The 16,971-nt window shown below is 57.4% G+C and overlaps 1 protein-coding gene across 1 annotated transcript in view; it reads left to right on the top strand.

Annotated features, from left to right (window-relative positions):
• CRAMP1 (cramped chromatin regulator homolog 1) overlaps nucleotides 1-16,971 on the top strand; it is a 53,787-nt gene that overhangs the window by 6,034 nt on the left and 30,782 nt on the right. The window contains exons 3-5 of the mRNA XM_069487113.1: nucleotides 3,763-3,956; nucleotides 8,973-9,126; nucleotides 12,917-13,000. Of these exons, the coding sequence (XP_069343214.1) occupies nucleotides 3,763-3,956; nucleotides 8,973-9,126; nucleotides 12,917-13,000 (432 nt within the window). The remainder of the gene's footprint in view (nucleotides 1-3,762; nucleotides 3,957-8,972; nucleotides 9,127-12,916; nucleotides 13,001-16,971) is intronic.

The following is a 16,971-nucleotide window of genomic DNA, read 5'->3' as shown; positions in this document are numbered from 1 at the left end:
TGTGTCTATAAAAAATAAAACAAAAATTAGCCAGGTGTGGTGGTGCATGTCTGTAATTCCAGCTGCTCAGGAGGCTGAGGCAGAAGGATCACGCTATTGTAGCTCCAGCCTGGGTGACAGACTGAGACCCCATCTCATGATAATAATAAAGAAGCTATAAAATCTCTTATCTGATGCAGTCAACCCTAGCGAGACTGGTACCACATTGGAGAGCAGTTTGAATCAGCAGTGAGGGGACCTGGATTCTACTTTCAGAATTCAGTTGTGTGGCAGAGGGACAGTCACTCAACATGCCTGAACTTTAGGTTCCTCTTAGAATGAGTTGGGTAAGCTAATGGCTGAGAACTGCGCTTGCCTTAACATTCAGGGGTGAAGGACTCAGCTGTGCAGAAGGCACTTGGATCTGGTGCTCTCGAGAGCGTCCTGGAAGTAGATTCACGGAAGTCAGCAGAGTCTGTGTCTGGGCCTCTGCTCAGTCCTTTCCTCTGGGGAGGCCAGGGGAGGCTGTTGGGTGTCTTCCTCTGGTCAGAGATGGCCGGGGGGCTTGGCAGTGGGGCTGCTAGAGGACGGTGGTGCTGAAGTGGATGAGAGGCAAGGGTGGGATCAGTTCTGGAGGCCCCGGTCCCAGGCCGGCTGGGGCAGAGGGAGCACAGGGAGGGCCCTCACCTGTCACTGAGCATCTGCTGGGTGCATGGCCCGTGCTTGTGGGCCAGGCTTGGGCGTGGCAGCCGCACATCCTTGCTCTCGAGGAGCCCACTGTTGGGGCCTGTTCTCCTCGCATGTCACTTTGGGACTCTTGGATACTGACTTCTCATCACGCAGACTATTACTAACGCTCTGTGTGGTCTCAGAAACATAGACGCGGGTGAAACGTTGACTTTGACCCTCTACTTTCTGTTGTGCTTTTCACACCCCCTCCCACCCCCGAGAATGCCCTGTGCCGACCCCGCCTTGTTAGAATCGTCTTCTCCTTCCCTGGCTCACCTTTCCACGCCTTCCGTTCTCCTTGGTAACTTCTCTGCTCCCCTGTGGGTTCTCACCTCTGTTTCCCTCCCTGGAGGGAGGTGGCCTCTCCGGGGTCACCGTCGTGTTCTGCCAGGTGTCTCTGCTCCCACCTGCCATTTCATTCTGCTGGAGCTGGAGCTGTCAGGGCCAGAGTTTTGGGGGAGACTGGATGCTACGTTCTTCTACTCGGAGTTGGTGATTCTACTCTACTTTTAAAAAGCATTTGAGGTCTAGAATGATGGGCACCAAACATTGGAAATGGTTACTCGGGGGTGATGTGCTTTGCTCTGTGGTTCTTACTGCTTTGTTTCCCTCTCCTGAGGAGGTGCCGTTTTTGAAAGGCTGAGCATCCCCAAACCTCTCCCCTGTCCGGCGGGAGCGTCACTCTGACTGCTGCACCTTCTCACGCCCGAGGTTGGCTTTGTCGTGCCCTTGGCCTTCCCCCGCCTCCGGCTCAGAGACGCTCTGCTCTGTTATCCTTTACTGTCATTCTGGCCTGGGTGACCATGCTGTTGTCTGGTAAAATCTCGCAGAATTTATCAAGGCCTCTAGATTATGGAATTTTAGAAAACGTCTGTCTACTACTTCCGGTAGGTACCTAACGCGGCGTGGCCGGCAGCGTAAGCCTGCGCTGTGTGGTGGCGCTGCTCGGCAGGTGTGGTGTTGGGAGAAGAGAGCTTAGTGATTGTTCCTTACGAAGCTGGAAATGACTCTGAAGTCCTTTGTTGCGGGTGGCGCAGAGGGGGACAGGCAACCCTTCCTCACACAACTGGCCTGAGGAATCAGGGCTCCAGGTGGGCCAGGATGTCTTGTAAAGACGGCATCCGGACCGGCCCTTAGCTTGCAAGGAAAGCGCCTCTGACTGCCAAGAAAGGGGAGAGAGCGGACCGGACCACTCCTGGAAGCCTACCCTAAAGTGGCCACACCTGTGGGGAACGGTTGGGCAGCACCAGGCTCGTTAGGTTTGCTTTGGTGAGGAATGGATGACGTCAAATAACGTGCTGGGTACTTCCTCGCGGAGCCCACGCTGTGGCGCAGAGGGTCCCTGAGTGGCGTTCTGCTCCGGGGGCTGGGGTGGGACCCACGTGGAGCCTGCCTTTACTCCGTGACAGTGCGCTTAGGACTGTGAGGACTGAACATGCAAACGCTGCGCTGTCTGGCAGCACTTTCTGCACTGGTACAAATGTTCCGTGCTGTCCACTGCAGTGGCCACGAGCCACATGTGGCTGCTGACCACCAGAAGTGTGGCTGGTATGAGTGAAGATCGAAGTTTTTAATTTTTTAATCTAATTAATTAATATCTAAATTTAAGTGGCCTCACAGACTACCGAATTGGACAGGGCAGCTCTGATAAGCCAGCATTTCTGTGCACCTGGTCGCATTGCCTCATGAGCCAGCCACACTCGTCGCCACACTGACACGTCTCTGCAGACCGGAACCAGACGCGTCCCCACAGCTGAGCACATCTGCGTGTGCCGGAGCGTTTGGCCCCAGATGGCCGACAGGGGATCAGCCCTGTCCAACTCGCGCTCTCCCGAGATGCTCTCACGAGCCTGGGCCTCCCCCTGCTCTCCGGGCAGCCCCCGCACCAGTTTTTGGTGTTTTTCCAGAGACAGTCTTCGCAAGTACATGTGGACTAGCAGCCTTTGGGTTTTTATTTCTATTATTTGTGGTGGTCTCCTGTGACACTCCTGTCCTTGGTGGCAGACCCTACCGAGGGCGGGAGCAGAGCCCCAGCCAGCACCGGCTGCCTGGGGAGCTTCCCCCAGCCAGGAAGTGAGTCCCGGGTGGCAGGGCCCAGGATTATCTCATTAGGAAAGCATTTTTAACAATAATCTACAGTTGTCTGGCTTTTACTTTTTAAAGCATTTTTATCTTTATGATCTCATTTTCACCCTTGTTGTAAGATTGTTTCAGAGTTGGAAGGTTTCTCAGCTTTTTGTGGTCCAGCAGTTCCAGGAAGAGAGAATCCTGGTTATCACAGGAGTAGCCGTGACCACAGGGATATGCTGGGAGTTCCGTTTCCTCTAAGAGGGGCGGGAGCAGTGCGGGGCTGTAAACAGTTCATCTGTGCCCTTTGACCCCATGCCTGCCTGCCTGCTCCTGCCTGCCTGCTCGTGGGCGCCGGAGTTCTGAGCCCACAGCTCCACGGCTCAGGAGGACGCAGCCTGCGTCTTCTCGTGCTTTTCCCTCCCAGCGCCCTGTCCAGACGCTCAGCTCGAGATCAGGAGCTGGTGCTGTAGTGGAATCCCCAAGGTTCTCCCGTCACTCTCAGAACTCCAGATTCTGTCGGTGGGAATTGATCAAGGACAAGGACTAAAGATTCTTAAGGACTGGTGGTTCTGAAGTATTGATTATTTCTCACAGAGGGTAGTGTTTTACAGACGTTTAAATATTTTCTTGAGTTTGACTCTCAACCCACTTATTTGTAAAGACGGGGAGAATATTTCAGCCAAAACCCCACTTGACAAAGAAAGATGCAGTGAAATGTGATGTGAGACTTCAGTTCTTGGCGGGGCAAGACCTCTGTCTCCATCGTGCGCAGCACGTCACGGTGCTGTGAAGCTGTTCCACAAGAGCTCTCTTCTCCTCTCTCTCACTGTGGAAGCGTTTTGTAGAGTCCTTTGGTCGGGTGAGGGCTCTGTCACTGCTGAGGGCCTTGCTGGCGCTCGTGGGTCCCGGGTGGAGGGGCCTGGGGCGCTGGGCCCTCCCTCCAGCTTTCGGGGGCAGATCGCTCTATGGTCCTTTCTCTCCAAGGAGCTGAAGGTGGTGGATCGTCATCTGGAAATGTGTCCGGGGCTGCCCCCGCCGCCCCTGCAGGGGGCTCTCGTCCCTCCTCCCGGAACTTAGGGTCCTCGGGCGGTGAGAAGGAAGAAGGCAAGAGGGCTCGGCGGCAGTGGGAGTCGTGGAGCACAGAGGACAAGAACAGCTTCTTCGAGGGGCTGTACGAGGTGAGTGAGCTGTGGAGGTGAGAGGCAGCTGGCGCACTCAGCGTCTCGCCTGCGCCTTCCCCCTGTCTGTGCATCCCTCCTACATGGCCGAGAGGGTGGCAGGTTCCCGTGGAAGCCCCGGCCTCGCCCTCTGACCGTGGCCTTTTATCTCCTCCTCGTGCCTTGGGAAGCCATTGCTGGCGAGTGGGGTTGGGGAGCGTTTCTGTCTGCTGCTTCCACCTCCTGCCCGAGACTGCTGCCTGCTGTGTCACAGGGATTCGTGACCAAGTAGTGGTCCTCCCCTCCCCGGGCCTTCCCTGGACGCGCAGGCTGACTTGGGAGGGAGTCCCCTGAGCGGGGGCAGGGGCCGCTTGCCACATCTGTCAGAGTAGCCGGCTAGACCCCAGGCCGCGCCCAGGAACAGGCAGAAAGTCCTGCAGGGAGAGGCGGCACTGCCCAGTGAGTGGGCCATGCTCTGCTGGCTTTGTTTATTTAAATCCTTGTGATATCATGAACATACATTTTTATTAACATTAATTGTATTTTTCATGGTGTTTCATCGTTCCTTTGCTGAGTATTTTTTTTATTACCTATAAATATGCTGCTTCAGATGTAGATAAAGCTACGGTCTGTACGCTCACCATTTTTGTAAATGAAATTTTACTGGAAGCCAACCGTGCTCATTGATTTACGTGTTGTCTGTGGCTGGCTTTGACCGCAGTTGCGGAAATGGGTAGTTTCCACAGGTACCGAGTGGCCCCCAGGTCAAATCTTCACCTCCTGGCCCGTCACTGCTCTACCGAACCATCCTCGTGCTACTGATTTTTGAGGTCCTGTGATAAATAATGCTGTAGGGAACATCTTTGTGCACATTCCATGTTTTAGGCTACTCTTTGGCATATAGTTTCAGAAGCAGGTTACTCAATGCATGAACCTTATTCTTTTTTCTTTTTTTTTTTTTTTTGAGACAGAGTCTTGCTCTGTCACCCTGGCTAGAGTGAGACGTGCCGTCAGCCTAGCTCACAGCAACCTCAAACTCCTGGGCTCAAGCGATCCTCCTGCGTCAGCCTCCTGAGTAGCTGGGACTACAGGCATGCGCCACCATGCCCGGCTAATGTTTTCTATATATATTTTTAGCGGTCCTTATAATTTGTTTCTATTTTTAGTAGAGACGGGGTCTTGCTCTTGCTCAGGCTGGTCTCGAACTTCTGACCTCAAACAATCCGCCTGTATTGGCCTCCCAGAGTGCTAGGATTCCAGGCGTGAGCCACCGCTCCCGACCAGAACCTTATTCTTTTAATAGACAATTAATTGGGGTGATGGGAAAGTCTTGCCAAGCCTGAGAAACAGACGGCTCAAAAAAGGAGTAAGGCTTTGGAGTTTAAACCATGGTGTGTTTGTGGAGAGATTAGAGACACTTAGGAACGCAGGCAGCGAACTGGACTGCGGCTGTTCCCGTGGCTGGGCCGCTCCCTTCCTGGGTCTGACGGTTGAGTTCTGCCTGTCCCACTTGGATAGCACCCGTGTGTCTGTGTCGCCTGGTCGTCCAGAGAGAGTGAGTGTGCACGCGAGTCTTGTTGGAGTAGATGTCAAGTCCTTCAGACAAACACAGATGTGTCTTTTTTTCCCTGTGAGTCTTGGAATAAAGCACAGGGGCCGTTGTGTGGGTGGCGTCCCCAGGTGCCTTCTGTAAGCTGTCGGTCAGGCGTGGGGGACCGGTGGGTCCTGGGGTGTTTTCAGAACCAGCAACCACTGCTGATTCCTGCCTGAAACACTCACTGCTGTGGTGAGGCCCTTCCTTCTTGGGGAGCCGCGCGCCCTGCAGGGTCTGGCTGCTGTGCTTGTCCCCTGAAAGTGGCAAAGGGAGAGCCCCTGTCCACAGCCCTCTGTACCTGTCTTCAAGTGAGTCGGCTCCTCTCCTTGTGCAGCCTCCTTCTTGTTTTAGTTTTGCTGCCAAGTGGGGGTTTGTCGTGAGAGCTCCTGAAATCCTTGGTTAGCAATGATGACTGGCTGTTCCGATCGTCTGATGCTTTCACTGTTGACACTGTGCATCTCAGAGAGTGTGTGTCCCTCACTGTGTGTCTGACCAAAACGAGTGGCACTCTGGTGGGTCTTGCTGTAGCAGGTTGGAGTAAGGTGACCATTAAGATGTCGAGCTGTGGGATCACGGTGGCTGAGCACAGGCCTCTGCTCTGAGGAATGTCGCTTCTCTAAATGCTAATGAAGGTCGCTGCCTTTTTGATACCCACACGTGTCTGACTTCGTTATGCTTCTAGTGACAGAACCCAGCTCAGTGCTGCTCAGGGTGGAGGGATTGAGCCACTTTCATAGCTGGGAGGGATGGGGAGGGGCTCCGCCATGGGGCCCCAGTCTGCCACCCCAAGGCACGGGCCACCTTCTGGCCCCAGCCTAGTTAGGACAGTGCTGGACACGAGCTCATACTGGCCCCTCGAGTCCCCACCCATCCAGACTTTTCCCTGTGGCGGGGCCCCGTGCCCACTGCTGGAGGGGGGTGGGGCCGGCACCCGAGCCTCTCCGCCTCCGAACGCCCTTCCTGTCAGCGGTGTTGGGTGCAAAGCCTGCCGCTGACACTTCATTTCCCCTCTCACTTTCGCCCGTCTGTCCATGTGTATTTTTGCCGCACAATTCCTGGTTTCCCACCTTTCATCCTCACAGCCAGTGTCCTGTGCTTATTGTCCACCACGTCCAGAGCGGCCGAAGGCCTCCCCGAGTGCATGGCCATCCGCCCTCTCCCCTGCACCTGCCCACACCGTCCCCTGCCCTGCGCACAGAGCTCAGCTTGTCCTGTCTCCCGACCCCCTGTAAATGCTGTGAGGTTCTGAGTCTTCGCCTCCAAATAGCTTTCTCCTACTTTCAACTCTGCCTCGTTTCTGTTGTTGCCGCCACCGTTTATTTATCTAGTTCACAGCTAAGGACACGGCGCTCGGTTGTGCTGGCAGTGCCGGGAGGCCCTGCCCTCGTGGGCTTACGGTCTTACCAGAGCGAGACGCAGGCACTGAAGGAGGTGGGCGATGAAACGCCAGGTGCCGCCAGGGGCCGTCAGACCTCAGGAGGCAGCACAGCCGAGAAATGGGGTCAGGAGTCGTGAAACGTGGGTTCTGGTCCCAGCCTGGCAGGTCACTTGGCCTCTCCCTGCCCGGCTGCAGAGGGACAGGGCTGGCCGCGTCCGTTTCCAGCCTCGTCTGAGGCTGAGGGTGTGGAGGGAGGAGGGTCCGGTCTGGACTGTGAGGGAAGGTGTTTCAGACGTAGCTTTGCCGCCTGTGTTTTCCCTGCGTTCCTTTTTAAAACAATGAACAAGGTGCTTTTTTTTTTTTCCTTCCAGTTTTTTTTTTTTTTATTTTTTAACTTTTCATTTTGAAACATTTCACACTTAAGAAAAGTTGCAAAAAGGGGACAAAGAATTCCCACATCCCCTCTTCCCTGCTTCCCCAGCGTCAGCGTAACCGTAGGTGACAAGCTCGCGTGCGTCCTGCTCACCCCACCGGCCTTCCAGGGCCCAGCAGGAACCCCGGGCTCCGGGCCAGGGTCCCACGTGGCACGTGGTTGTGTGACTCCCAAGGCTCCTGCAGGCTGGGGCAGTTCCTCAGTGTCTCTCCCTCTCCCTCTCTCTCTTCCTTTCATGACCTTGACGCTTTTGAAATTGCCCAGCCTGTTTGGGGAAGGTCCTCAGTTTGGGCTTATCTGCAGTTCCCTCCTGGTCCAATTTACGTGGTGCGTTTCTGTCGAGAATTCCACAGCCGTGATGTGTCCTTCCTGATGCATCGCTAGGAAGTGCGCGGTGTGACCTGTCTCGGTCCCGGTGACATTGACCTCTATCTCTGCATTCAGGGGGTGTCTGCTGGGTCTCAGAGCATGTGAATGTCCTGCTTGTCATTTTCTCCCCCCCCCCCATGTCAACAGCTGTCGCTGCTGTGGTGTCTGCTCAGCAAGGACCTGTTTCCTTTCTGCTTTCTGTACTCCCTGGTGGACCCACGTGAGGAGGAGCCCTGCATCTGCGTTTACATGGTTATTCGGTTATTTATTTACGTTTATGCCCACGTGGACTTGTGTTTGTTTTATTCTGTGGGTCATGATCCATTCATGTCATCCTTGGTTTTATTGCCCAGATGACACCAGATTTGACCTCTGGAGCCACTTCACATTGGCTCCTGTGCCCTCTGGACATGTTGCTGTCCCCTGCAGCATGTCTCACTTTCTGGCACCTTGGGGTATTTTGGGCTCACCTGCTGCCCTCCCTGCCCCAGCCCTGAAGTCGGCCGTTTCTCCAGGAGCCGCTCCCTGTGGAAAGCGTGTCTGGGGACCAGCAGCCGGACACTGGGGAGCTCCTTGCTGCTGGGTGCCCCAGCTCTGGGCCCGCCCGTCCAGCTAGTCTTCCAAGCTTACTTTTGATGAGGTTGTCCGGCAGCCGGTTCTCTCTGTGGTGGGCCCTGGGGCAGCACTGGTGGTGGCCTGCCTTCTGGGAGTCTGAGCTGTGCTCCGCTTTTGCAGGGAGCCGTTCGGGAGGGTCAGCCCGCAGGTGTGATCAGAGCCTGTGCTGTGTGTTCTGTCCGTGCTCACGCTTGCCTTCCTCGCTGTGGTACAGAATGTGTTCTGTGTGGCCAGAGCCACGGAGGGGTTTCTGAGCAGTCGGTCTGTTTTATTTTTAAGGTGCCACGTGTGCACCACGCTGGGCACCCTCGTCCCTCCTGCCTCCTGGTGATTCCTCCCCGGCTGTCCCAGTTCACGGTCTCCGTAGAGCTCTCGAGATTGAACCCGGTGGCCATGTGACGAGCTCCTTGCCTCTTTTGGGGTCCACGTGCTGTGGTAGTTCTGTCCCCGAGTTTCTGCTGTTACTTTATCCTTTTTCCTGATTAAACCTAGGGTCCTAGGAAGTCAAAGCTGAAGTCCCGACACGAGAGCTGGGAAGGACAACCTGCTTGTCCACGCCAGGCCGTCCTGCCTTCTCGGCAGGCATCCGCCTCCCACGGAGGGCTGCGTGGTTTTACCTTGTGCTTTTGCCCCGGACTTGTTTTCCAGCACGGGAAAGACTTCGAAGCCATCCAGAACAACATCGCCCTGAAGTACAGGAAGAAAGGCAAGCCTGCGAGCATGGTGAAGAACAAGGAGCAGGTGCGCCACTTCTACTACCGCACCTGGCACAAGATCACCAAGTACATCGACTTCGACCATGGTGAGTGTGCCCGGGCCAGGGCCGCTCCTGCTGGAGTGCAGTTTCTGGCATGTTCTGGCCGCTCAGCCCGCATTTCCTCGCCTTGCACTTCGGTGGTTTGCCGGGTAACTCTTGGTCGGCTTGAATTTGGAGGAAGCTCCGGGGTTCTTACTGCTGCTTTTCTGGGTTGTGTGTTGTGTGCCTCTGATGGCGTGTGGGCTCTGGGTCAGGCCTGGTCCCCCACTGTAAGCGAGGGCCCCCGGGGTCCAGCCAGGGGGCCAGGCTGCAGGCGCTATGCCGGCCATCCTCTGAGCAGGGCACGTGGGGGTAGGAGTCGGGCAGGGCTGGCCCTGGCCTGCCTGGGCGGCTGGTCGGCTCTCCCAGGCTCTGCCCAGGCTCTGCCCGCCTGTATTTGAATCCAGATCGTGCAGGCTGGTCTTTAGTCACGTGACCGGCTCACCTCCAGGCACGCCTCTGGCCGGAGCACCCTTTGTTCATCACGATCTCTGTACCCTGGAGATGCGGTCGCCTGCCACCTCCACGTGTCGGGAGAATCTCTCCCCGTGCCGTGCTCAGTCCTGCTCTCCGTCCCTGCGGTGCTCTCCGTGCACTCACGTCGCTGGCGCCTCCATGCGCCCGAGCCCTCCTCTCTGCCACTCGCACTCTGCCTGGGGCAGCGTGGCTGTGCCGCTCCTCCTCGAGCCCTTGCCTCTGTGCCCTCGCGCCCACTGGAGCCTCTTGTCTCGGCCACCCCTGCTGTGTCTGCTGTCCACGCTGCCTGGTCCCAAAGGCTCTCTCGAAATTGAGGAGGTGGCCAGTGACGGGAGGAGCGGTGGGGAGGCTGTTCGGTAGCTGGTGTTGATGCAGAGATGGGATTCCACAGGCCTCCGTCGGAAAGTCTGCTGCTCTCCTGCCCACAGGCCGGGGAAGTGCCGCGGGGACGCCCGGGTCCCCAGGGTAGACTCCGAGGGCGCATGCTCAGGGTCTGCCAAACCTAGGCTGCTGCCTGTGTTGATTTGGGAAGGCACTTAAGCAAATGTTTCCTTTCTATGTTTGTCACCTTCCCCTGCTGTGCAGGCTCCTAGTCCTGCACCTCCTCTGGTGCCTGGCAGTGTCCCTCCCTCCAGGCCTCCCCTCCCGTCGGGGATGAAGGGCGGACGCTCCCACACAGCCGCCGTGCGGCTCAGACCGGCCCGAGCCCTCCGCTCTCTGAGTGGCCTGCGCTTTCCTCCCTCCCTCCCTCCATGCCCTGCTGCCTCCTGACGGCGCGTCCTGGCGGGGGCCTGCGTGGTGCGCCTCGTTTCTGTGGAGTCGCAGCTCCCCTGCGTTCGCTGACGGTCCCTGTCATTTCTCAGTCGGGGGCCGCCAGCCTCTGCCCGCGCTTGCCCGGGCCCCTGGCACGGTCGAGCCTTCGCAGCTGGCATCAGCCTGAGGCTGGAGGTCACCGGGACACTGAGGTGTCTGGGTTCCTCAGGTGGCAGCAGGTTTTATACATGGTACGTACCTGTCGTGGTGCTTCTGACTGGGCGGAGAAGCAGCCGTCTGCAGTGTGTGGTGTTGACTCGCGAAGCAGAGTGGGAACCGCGGTGCGTGCGCCAGAACGCGCCCACCTCCGCTCCTCTGCTGCTCGGGAGCCCGGGCCTTCATGTGTGCTGCGGTCTGGGGTCTGGTTGTCTCGTTAATCCTGTGTGGTTTCCACCCAGATAGATGAGTCCTGCCGGCCACCGTGCCGTTGTCACCACAGAGGGTGACGTCTGTGTGTATCCGCGTCTCTGCTGGTGTCTCTTGTTGGGCGTGGCTTGTTGCACAGCCTCAGCGTCTGGATGAGGCCAGCTCTGTTCCTCCCCCTGGGTCTGGGACGAAACCCCCAGGGGCCGTGCTGGGGAGGCAGCAGATGGACGCCGCCTAGACCCCCTGCTCTGTCCCTTTGCCTCCTTTCCCCTCGTCCCCTTTCTGTGCTTTCTTGCTCTTGATGCTGTTTTCTTCTGTCTTCTGGGTTGTAGATTTTTTCCTTTTTGCCATTTGAAATAGGCGGATTAAAAGCAATTTTTTTTTTTTAAATTTTGGAGATAGGGTCTCACTTTGTCACCCAGGCTGGAGTGCAGTGGCATCATCATAGCTCACAGCAACTTCAACCTCCTGGGCTCAAGGGATCCTCCTGCCCCAGGCTCCCAAGTAGCCCGGACTACAGGTGCCACCACCACGACTGGCTAATTTTTTATTTTTTTGTAGAGATAGGGTCTTTCTATATTGTCCAGTCTGGTCTCAAACTCCTGGTCTCAAGTGATCCTCCCACTTCAGCCTCCCCCCAAAATATTTTTTTGAGATATAACCCACATACCATAAAATTCATCATCTAAAGTGTACAATTTAGTGGTTTTTAGTATATTTACAAGGTGTTTCAGCCATCAGTACTATCTAGTTCTGGAATATTTCCATCATCCCAAAAGGAAATCCTGGGCCCTCAGCCCTGAAATCTTCCAGTCTACTTTCTGTCTCCATGGATTTCCCTGTTACGCACATTTCTCATAAACAAAATCGTGCAGTGTGTGCTCTTCGTGTCTAGCTGCTCCCACTGAGCATAGCGCTTGTAGGGCTCGTCCGCGTCGCAGCACGTCTCCGAACCGTGGTCCTTTTCACCGCTGAGTAGTACCCCACCGCGTGGACAGACCACACTGTGGTCACGCAGTGAATGGCGAGCCTTAGCGTTTCCTGAGTTCTGGTTGCCTTTGAGGGTCTGGTGAGATCTTGGGTCTCAGGAAGGCGCCACGGACAGTTGGCCTGTGGTGTTGGCAGTGTCCTAGACCCTCAGGGCCACCCACGGTCCGGAAGCCTTGCTTTACGTCTTCAAAACCTTATTGTCCACTTACTATTGTATTTTTCTTTTCCTTTCCTGTTACTATAAACACAGCCAGATGTCAGAGCCTTGAAAAGAGGTCTCTGGGGAGAGAACCAGAGGGTGCCGTTGGGCGAGAGCGTGGAAGGGACAAGCAGCCTTCGTCCCTGCTCTGGGATGACCCAGAGGTGCCTCTACTCTGTTGTACCTGTGAGGTTCAGCTTCATGTAATCGAAAAAGTCAAAATGACAGTGGCCCAAGCAGCTTAGGCTTTATACTCTCCACAACAGAGGTGCTTGGAGGCAGCGTCCCGTCCCTCTGCTTGGCCATCCCTGCTGCGTTGCTGGGGGCAGGACGGCTCCAGGGAGGCGCCCCTGAGGGGAGTGTGGGCAGGAGAGCGCACTCCCGCCCAGGTCTGCCTCCCGCATGAGCTCCCGCCGCCGCCTGCTCGCCTGCTCGCACCAGAGCCCGAGTGTGGAGTGTGGAGCACGGCCATGTCCGGCCGAACCTGTCCCGGCCTGTTTGCCCCCGGATAGGCTGGGTTGCTGCTGAGGGTGGAGGGTGAACGTCAGGCATGGCAAGGATCTGTGCCCTGGTCCCTTGTCCTGCCTGGCCCCCGGCACTTGGGTGCACCCCGTGTGTGCAGAGATGGGTGACAGAACAGACTCAGTGCTGTCACGTCCGCTGCTGAGCGTTCTGTTTTCTCCTCGGGACACTTGCCCTGCTTGTTAGGGGGGATTTTCTAACCGCTTCCCCCTTGTTTGTGTTTAACTTTTATTTTGAAAACTGCAGAAACAGCACTGTGTTCTGTGCGCTCCACCGAGCGTTCCCAGGTTGACGGCTTGCGTGGTCAGGGCGCAGCGATCAAAACCACGAAGTCAGTGCGAGCCTCGTGTTGATCCTGCGCACGTGAGCCGAGTCGCCCCTGGACGTCCGTCTCCCTCTCTGACGCGCACCCCCTTTCTCGCCCCGCAGTGTTCTCGCGAGGACTGAAGAAGTCGTCCCAGGAGCTGTACGGCCTCATCTGCTACGGCGAGCTGCGCAAGAAGATTGGGGGCTGTGAGTACGCTCCCCCGTTGGGGCCCTGCTGTCCTTGTCACCTTAGATCCTAGTGCCCAGGAATGCTTCTGTTTTCCTTGTGTCTTGAAAACATTCTGGTAACAGGAAAACTGAAGGGTGTGACCACGACCACGCACCCACACTGGGCCTCGCCAGTCGCTCCCATTCGCCCCGTGCGCTCTCCCTCTCTCACACGGGTGCACACGTGCTCTTGGGCACACACATGTTCACGCACACACGCTCTACCATTTGACTGTCAGCTGTCAGCCCACGTCACCTGAGAGCGCAGATGTTTTCCTGCACAGCCACTGTCCTGCCGTCGCACCCAGGACAGCGAGCAGACACGGGCACGGGAATCTGTCTGACCTTCTGCCGCATTTGGGTTTCCCAAACCCCCCAAACCTCGGTCTGGGCTCCCGTCCAGGGCCGCGTGACGGGGGGTCTCTCCCAGTCTCTGCCCCAGAGTAGCCTGCACTGCTTGGTCTGTCACCATCTGGCGTTTTGAAGAGTCCAGGCCTCTCTCCCATCATGTTGGATTTGCTCTGTTGTCTCCTCGTGGCCAGGTTCCCTTTAGACGGTTCTGACACCAGTGTTAGGTAGGGACGCTCTGGCCTTCCTGGGTACCTCTTGGCCCTGCCTGTCCTCCCTGTGTTGCCCCCAACGGCGCCTTACCCATCCATGGGGTGTTGTAGGGGCACACACCTTGGGCTGCCTCAGAGCTTAAGTGAAAGGCCCGTGACCTACAGCGACAAGCCCTCACCACCCCAGTCAGCTCAGGGTGGACGGCAGACCGGGGAGGGCGTGTAAGCCAGTCACCCTCTACCTGCTGCGCTCTGGCCCCTGCTGTCCCTCTGTCTTGTCCTCGCTCCTGGTGGGCAGCGCTGTGAGCCAGGCTGGCGTTTGTGTCTGGGAGGCGCTGCCTTCCTGCCATGTCTGTGCCCTGCGCAGCGGGTGCTCTTTCTCCCTCCTCCAGCCCACCCTCCCCAGCGCGGCCGCTGCACTGCCCCGTCCTAACCGCGGGGCCAGACGCCAGCGGGCAGCACCCCTGCTCCTGGCCCGGTCTGGGCCTGCCGTGCCGGCTCCTCACCCACTCCTGCGCCTCCTGCCCACCTGCCCTGGTGGTCAGCCCCCCTCTGCCTCTGGAAGGTCTGCATTCAAGGACCCCTCGTGCTACAGCTCTCTCAGCTGTCCCCTTCCAGGAAGATTAAGGACAACCCAGTCTTTTTTTTTTTTTTTTGAGACTCGGTTGCCAGGGTTAGAGTGCCGTGGCGTCAGCCTAGCTCACAGCAACCTCAAACTCCTGGGCCCAAGTGATCCTCCTGCCTCAGCCTCCCAAGTAGCTGGGACTACAGGCATGCGCCACCATGCCCGTCTAATTGTTTCCATATATATTTTTAGCTGTGCATGTAATTTCTTTCTATTTTTAGTTGACACGAGGTCTCGCTCTTGCTCAGGCTGGTCTTGAACTCCTGACCTTGAGTGATCCTCCCGCCTCGGCCTCCTGCATAGCTGGGACTACAGGCATGAGCCACCATGCCCGGCTAATTTTTTCTATGTATATTTTTAGTTGTCCAGCTAATTTTTTTCTATTTTTAGTAGAGACGGTCTCACTCTTGCTCAGGCTGGTCTCGAACTCCTGAGCTCAAGTGATCCTCCCGCCTCGGCCTCCCAGAGCGCTAGGATTATAGGCGTGAGCCACCGCGCCCGGCCGACAACCCAGTCTTGACCACGTGTCCCCACTCCCTGTTGCCTGGTCCTTCTGCACCACTGCCCGGGGCCCAGTTCCCTCCACGGACACTTTATGGGTGTCTGTCTTCTCCAGCCTGCCTGTCAGTCCCCACCAGCTGGTGGCCCTATGGGGATGCCCTGGCCCCCAGCCTTGGGGCCTCTTCCCACGAGGCCTCTGCACCTCTCACTCTGCCCACTGCTGACATGCCTGCATCACGGTGGGTCCTTGTCCTCGGCCTTTGTCCCTCCTTCTGGTTCTTGGTTCTCATCGGGGTGGCCTTGCCCAGTCCTGCGGCTTCAGGTGCCACCTGTGTGTGGAGGACTTGCATTGCCACCTCTGCTCCCACGGTGACTGCCCACTTGACCCAGGACGCCGTGAGTCTCAGCACCGTCGCTACCCCCGTGTCCTGGCCACTCGCGCTCATCTCAGCCTGGCCCCAGCACAAAGGCAGCTGCTCGAGGCAGTGCCCCGGGGGCTGCCCCGCTGCCCCAAGTTCTCTCTCCCCAGCCTCCTCTTCTCTGCGCACCTCACAGGGTTGGGGCAGGTCCCTCAGCCCCGCCTCCCTCTGATCTCTGCTTCCTCTGCTCCATCCTCCTCTCTCCTTGCCCTAAATAGCATCTATTCATGGTGTCGCGTGGGGTTCCGCCCTGCTGTGGGCACAGTGCCGTGGCCCCTCTGGGCATCTTTAACTTCACCTGAGTCTGTGGACTTCTTCCCTTGTCCATCCCCTGCCCGGGACCTTGGGCAACTTCACTTTCCCCGGAGTATCATGGGACCCCCAACCAAGAGCCTCTGTGTGGGCGTCAGGCCCATCTTCCCGGCCACACCTCACTCCCCTCCTGTATGCCCCTTGCCCAGCAGTGGGCTCCTGCCATGCCCAGTCCTGGTGGCACGCTGGCCAGTCCCTGTGCCCCCGCTCACATCACACTCAGAGGCACGCTCACACACACACCTGTCACGCTCACACACACACCTCTCACAGCCCTTCACCCCACTGGGGGTTTCTCCCCTCTGAGCCCCTGCCCCCCACTTGCCTTCACAGACCACATGGTCACGTGCCGGGCTCCATGGTGCCCTCGCTTTGCGTGTTGTGTAAGATACACCCAGGCCTGTTACAGCCCCGAGTGCCTGCATGTTGGCAGCTTGCTCTGGGCCACTCGGAAATGTGCTGAGAGCTCTGTGGTTGGATGTGCTTTTAGCGGCTTGTGCTGCCTGAGGTCTCCAGACAGACATGAGTCCCACGTCGGCAAACTGAGTCTCTGCTCACACGTGTGGCCTGTTGGCATTGTCTTAGCTTCTGCATATGCTGGTGTCATCCCCAGTTAAAAGGGACCTGAGGGAAGTAGATGACATGGTTGGCAAGTGACCTGGCGAGCTGGGGCGCAGCCACCGTGCAGCGTCACGCCTGGCTGGCTCCGGGGCTAGCTGTCTGGTCCTCGTCTGGTGCAGAGGTCTGTCCAGAGGCGATTGGCGCTCGCTGCCTCGCCTGGTGACCGGAGCCTGGAGGCTGCTGCTGAGGGCTCTGGCTGGACTCAGCGGAAAGCAGTGCTGGGCCGGGCCACGTCCCTGCTGAACGCACGAGTCCACGCCTGGGTCCTTTGCAGGGCTTTCGTACTTCTGTGCAGCTCTGTGTCCAGCCGACGTGTCCCTTCACGCTGGAAAAAGTGCTTTCTTCTTGTCATGCAGCTGTGCCTGCTGTGCGTGCTCTTAGTTGTTTATCTGACAAGTCTTCGTCTTCGTCCTTGAGAGGTACTTGTGCTGGGCATAGAGTTCCGACTGCACAGGCTCTTCCTCACGCCCCTCGAGCTGTGCCCGCTGCCTCTCCTGTGCCATTTCTGGCGGGCCAGTGGTCCCTCGTCCTGTCTGTCTGAGGTGCGTGCTCTGGCTGCCGTGACGAGTTTGTCTTTGGTTTTCAGCCTACTTGTGTGTTTGTGGGGTTCTTTTCCCCAAAAAACATGCAGAAGAAATCAGTGAATTTTATAGTGAGCACTCAAATGCCCACCGCCCGGGTTCTCCCAGGAACTCACTACCCTGCCTGCTTTCTTGCACACTGGAGCACAGTGTGTCCCAGAGGGACATCCCTTCTGGGAACACGGAGTGTGTCAGGTCCGTCATTGAGCCGACCTCGGGGCTGGCGCCCAGGGGTCAACACGAGGACGCGGTCAGGTACAGAGCCCACCAGAAAAGCACATGCGGGGCGCAGTGTGGCACCCAGGCTGTCCAGAGCAGGCGGTTAGGGACA

Source organism: Eulemur rufifrons, chromosome 14 (assembly GCF_041146395.1).
Source record: "Eulemur rufifrons isolate Redbay chromosome 14, OSU_ERuf_1, whole genome shotgun sequence".
NCBI lineage: Eukaryota > Metazoa > Chordata > Mammalia > Primates > Lemuridae > Eulemur > Eulemur rufifrons.
The sequence above is the reverse complement of the archived record's forward strand: the minus strand, read 5'-3'. Positions and strand labels throughout refer to the sequence as shown.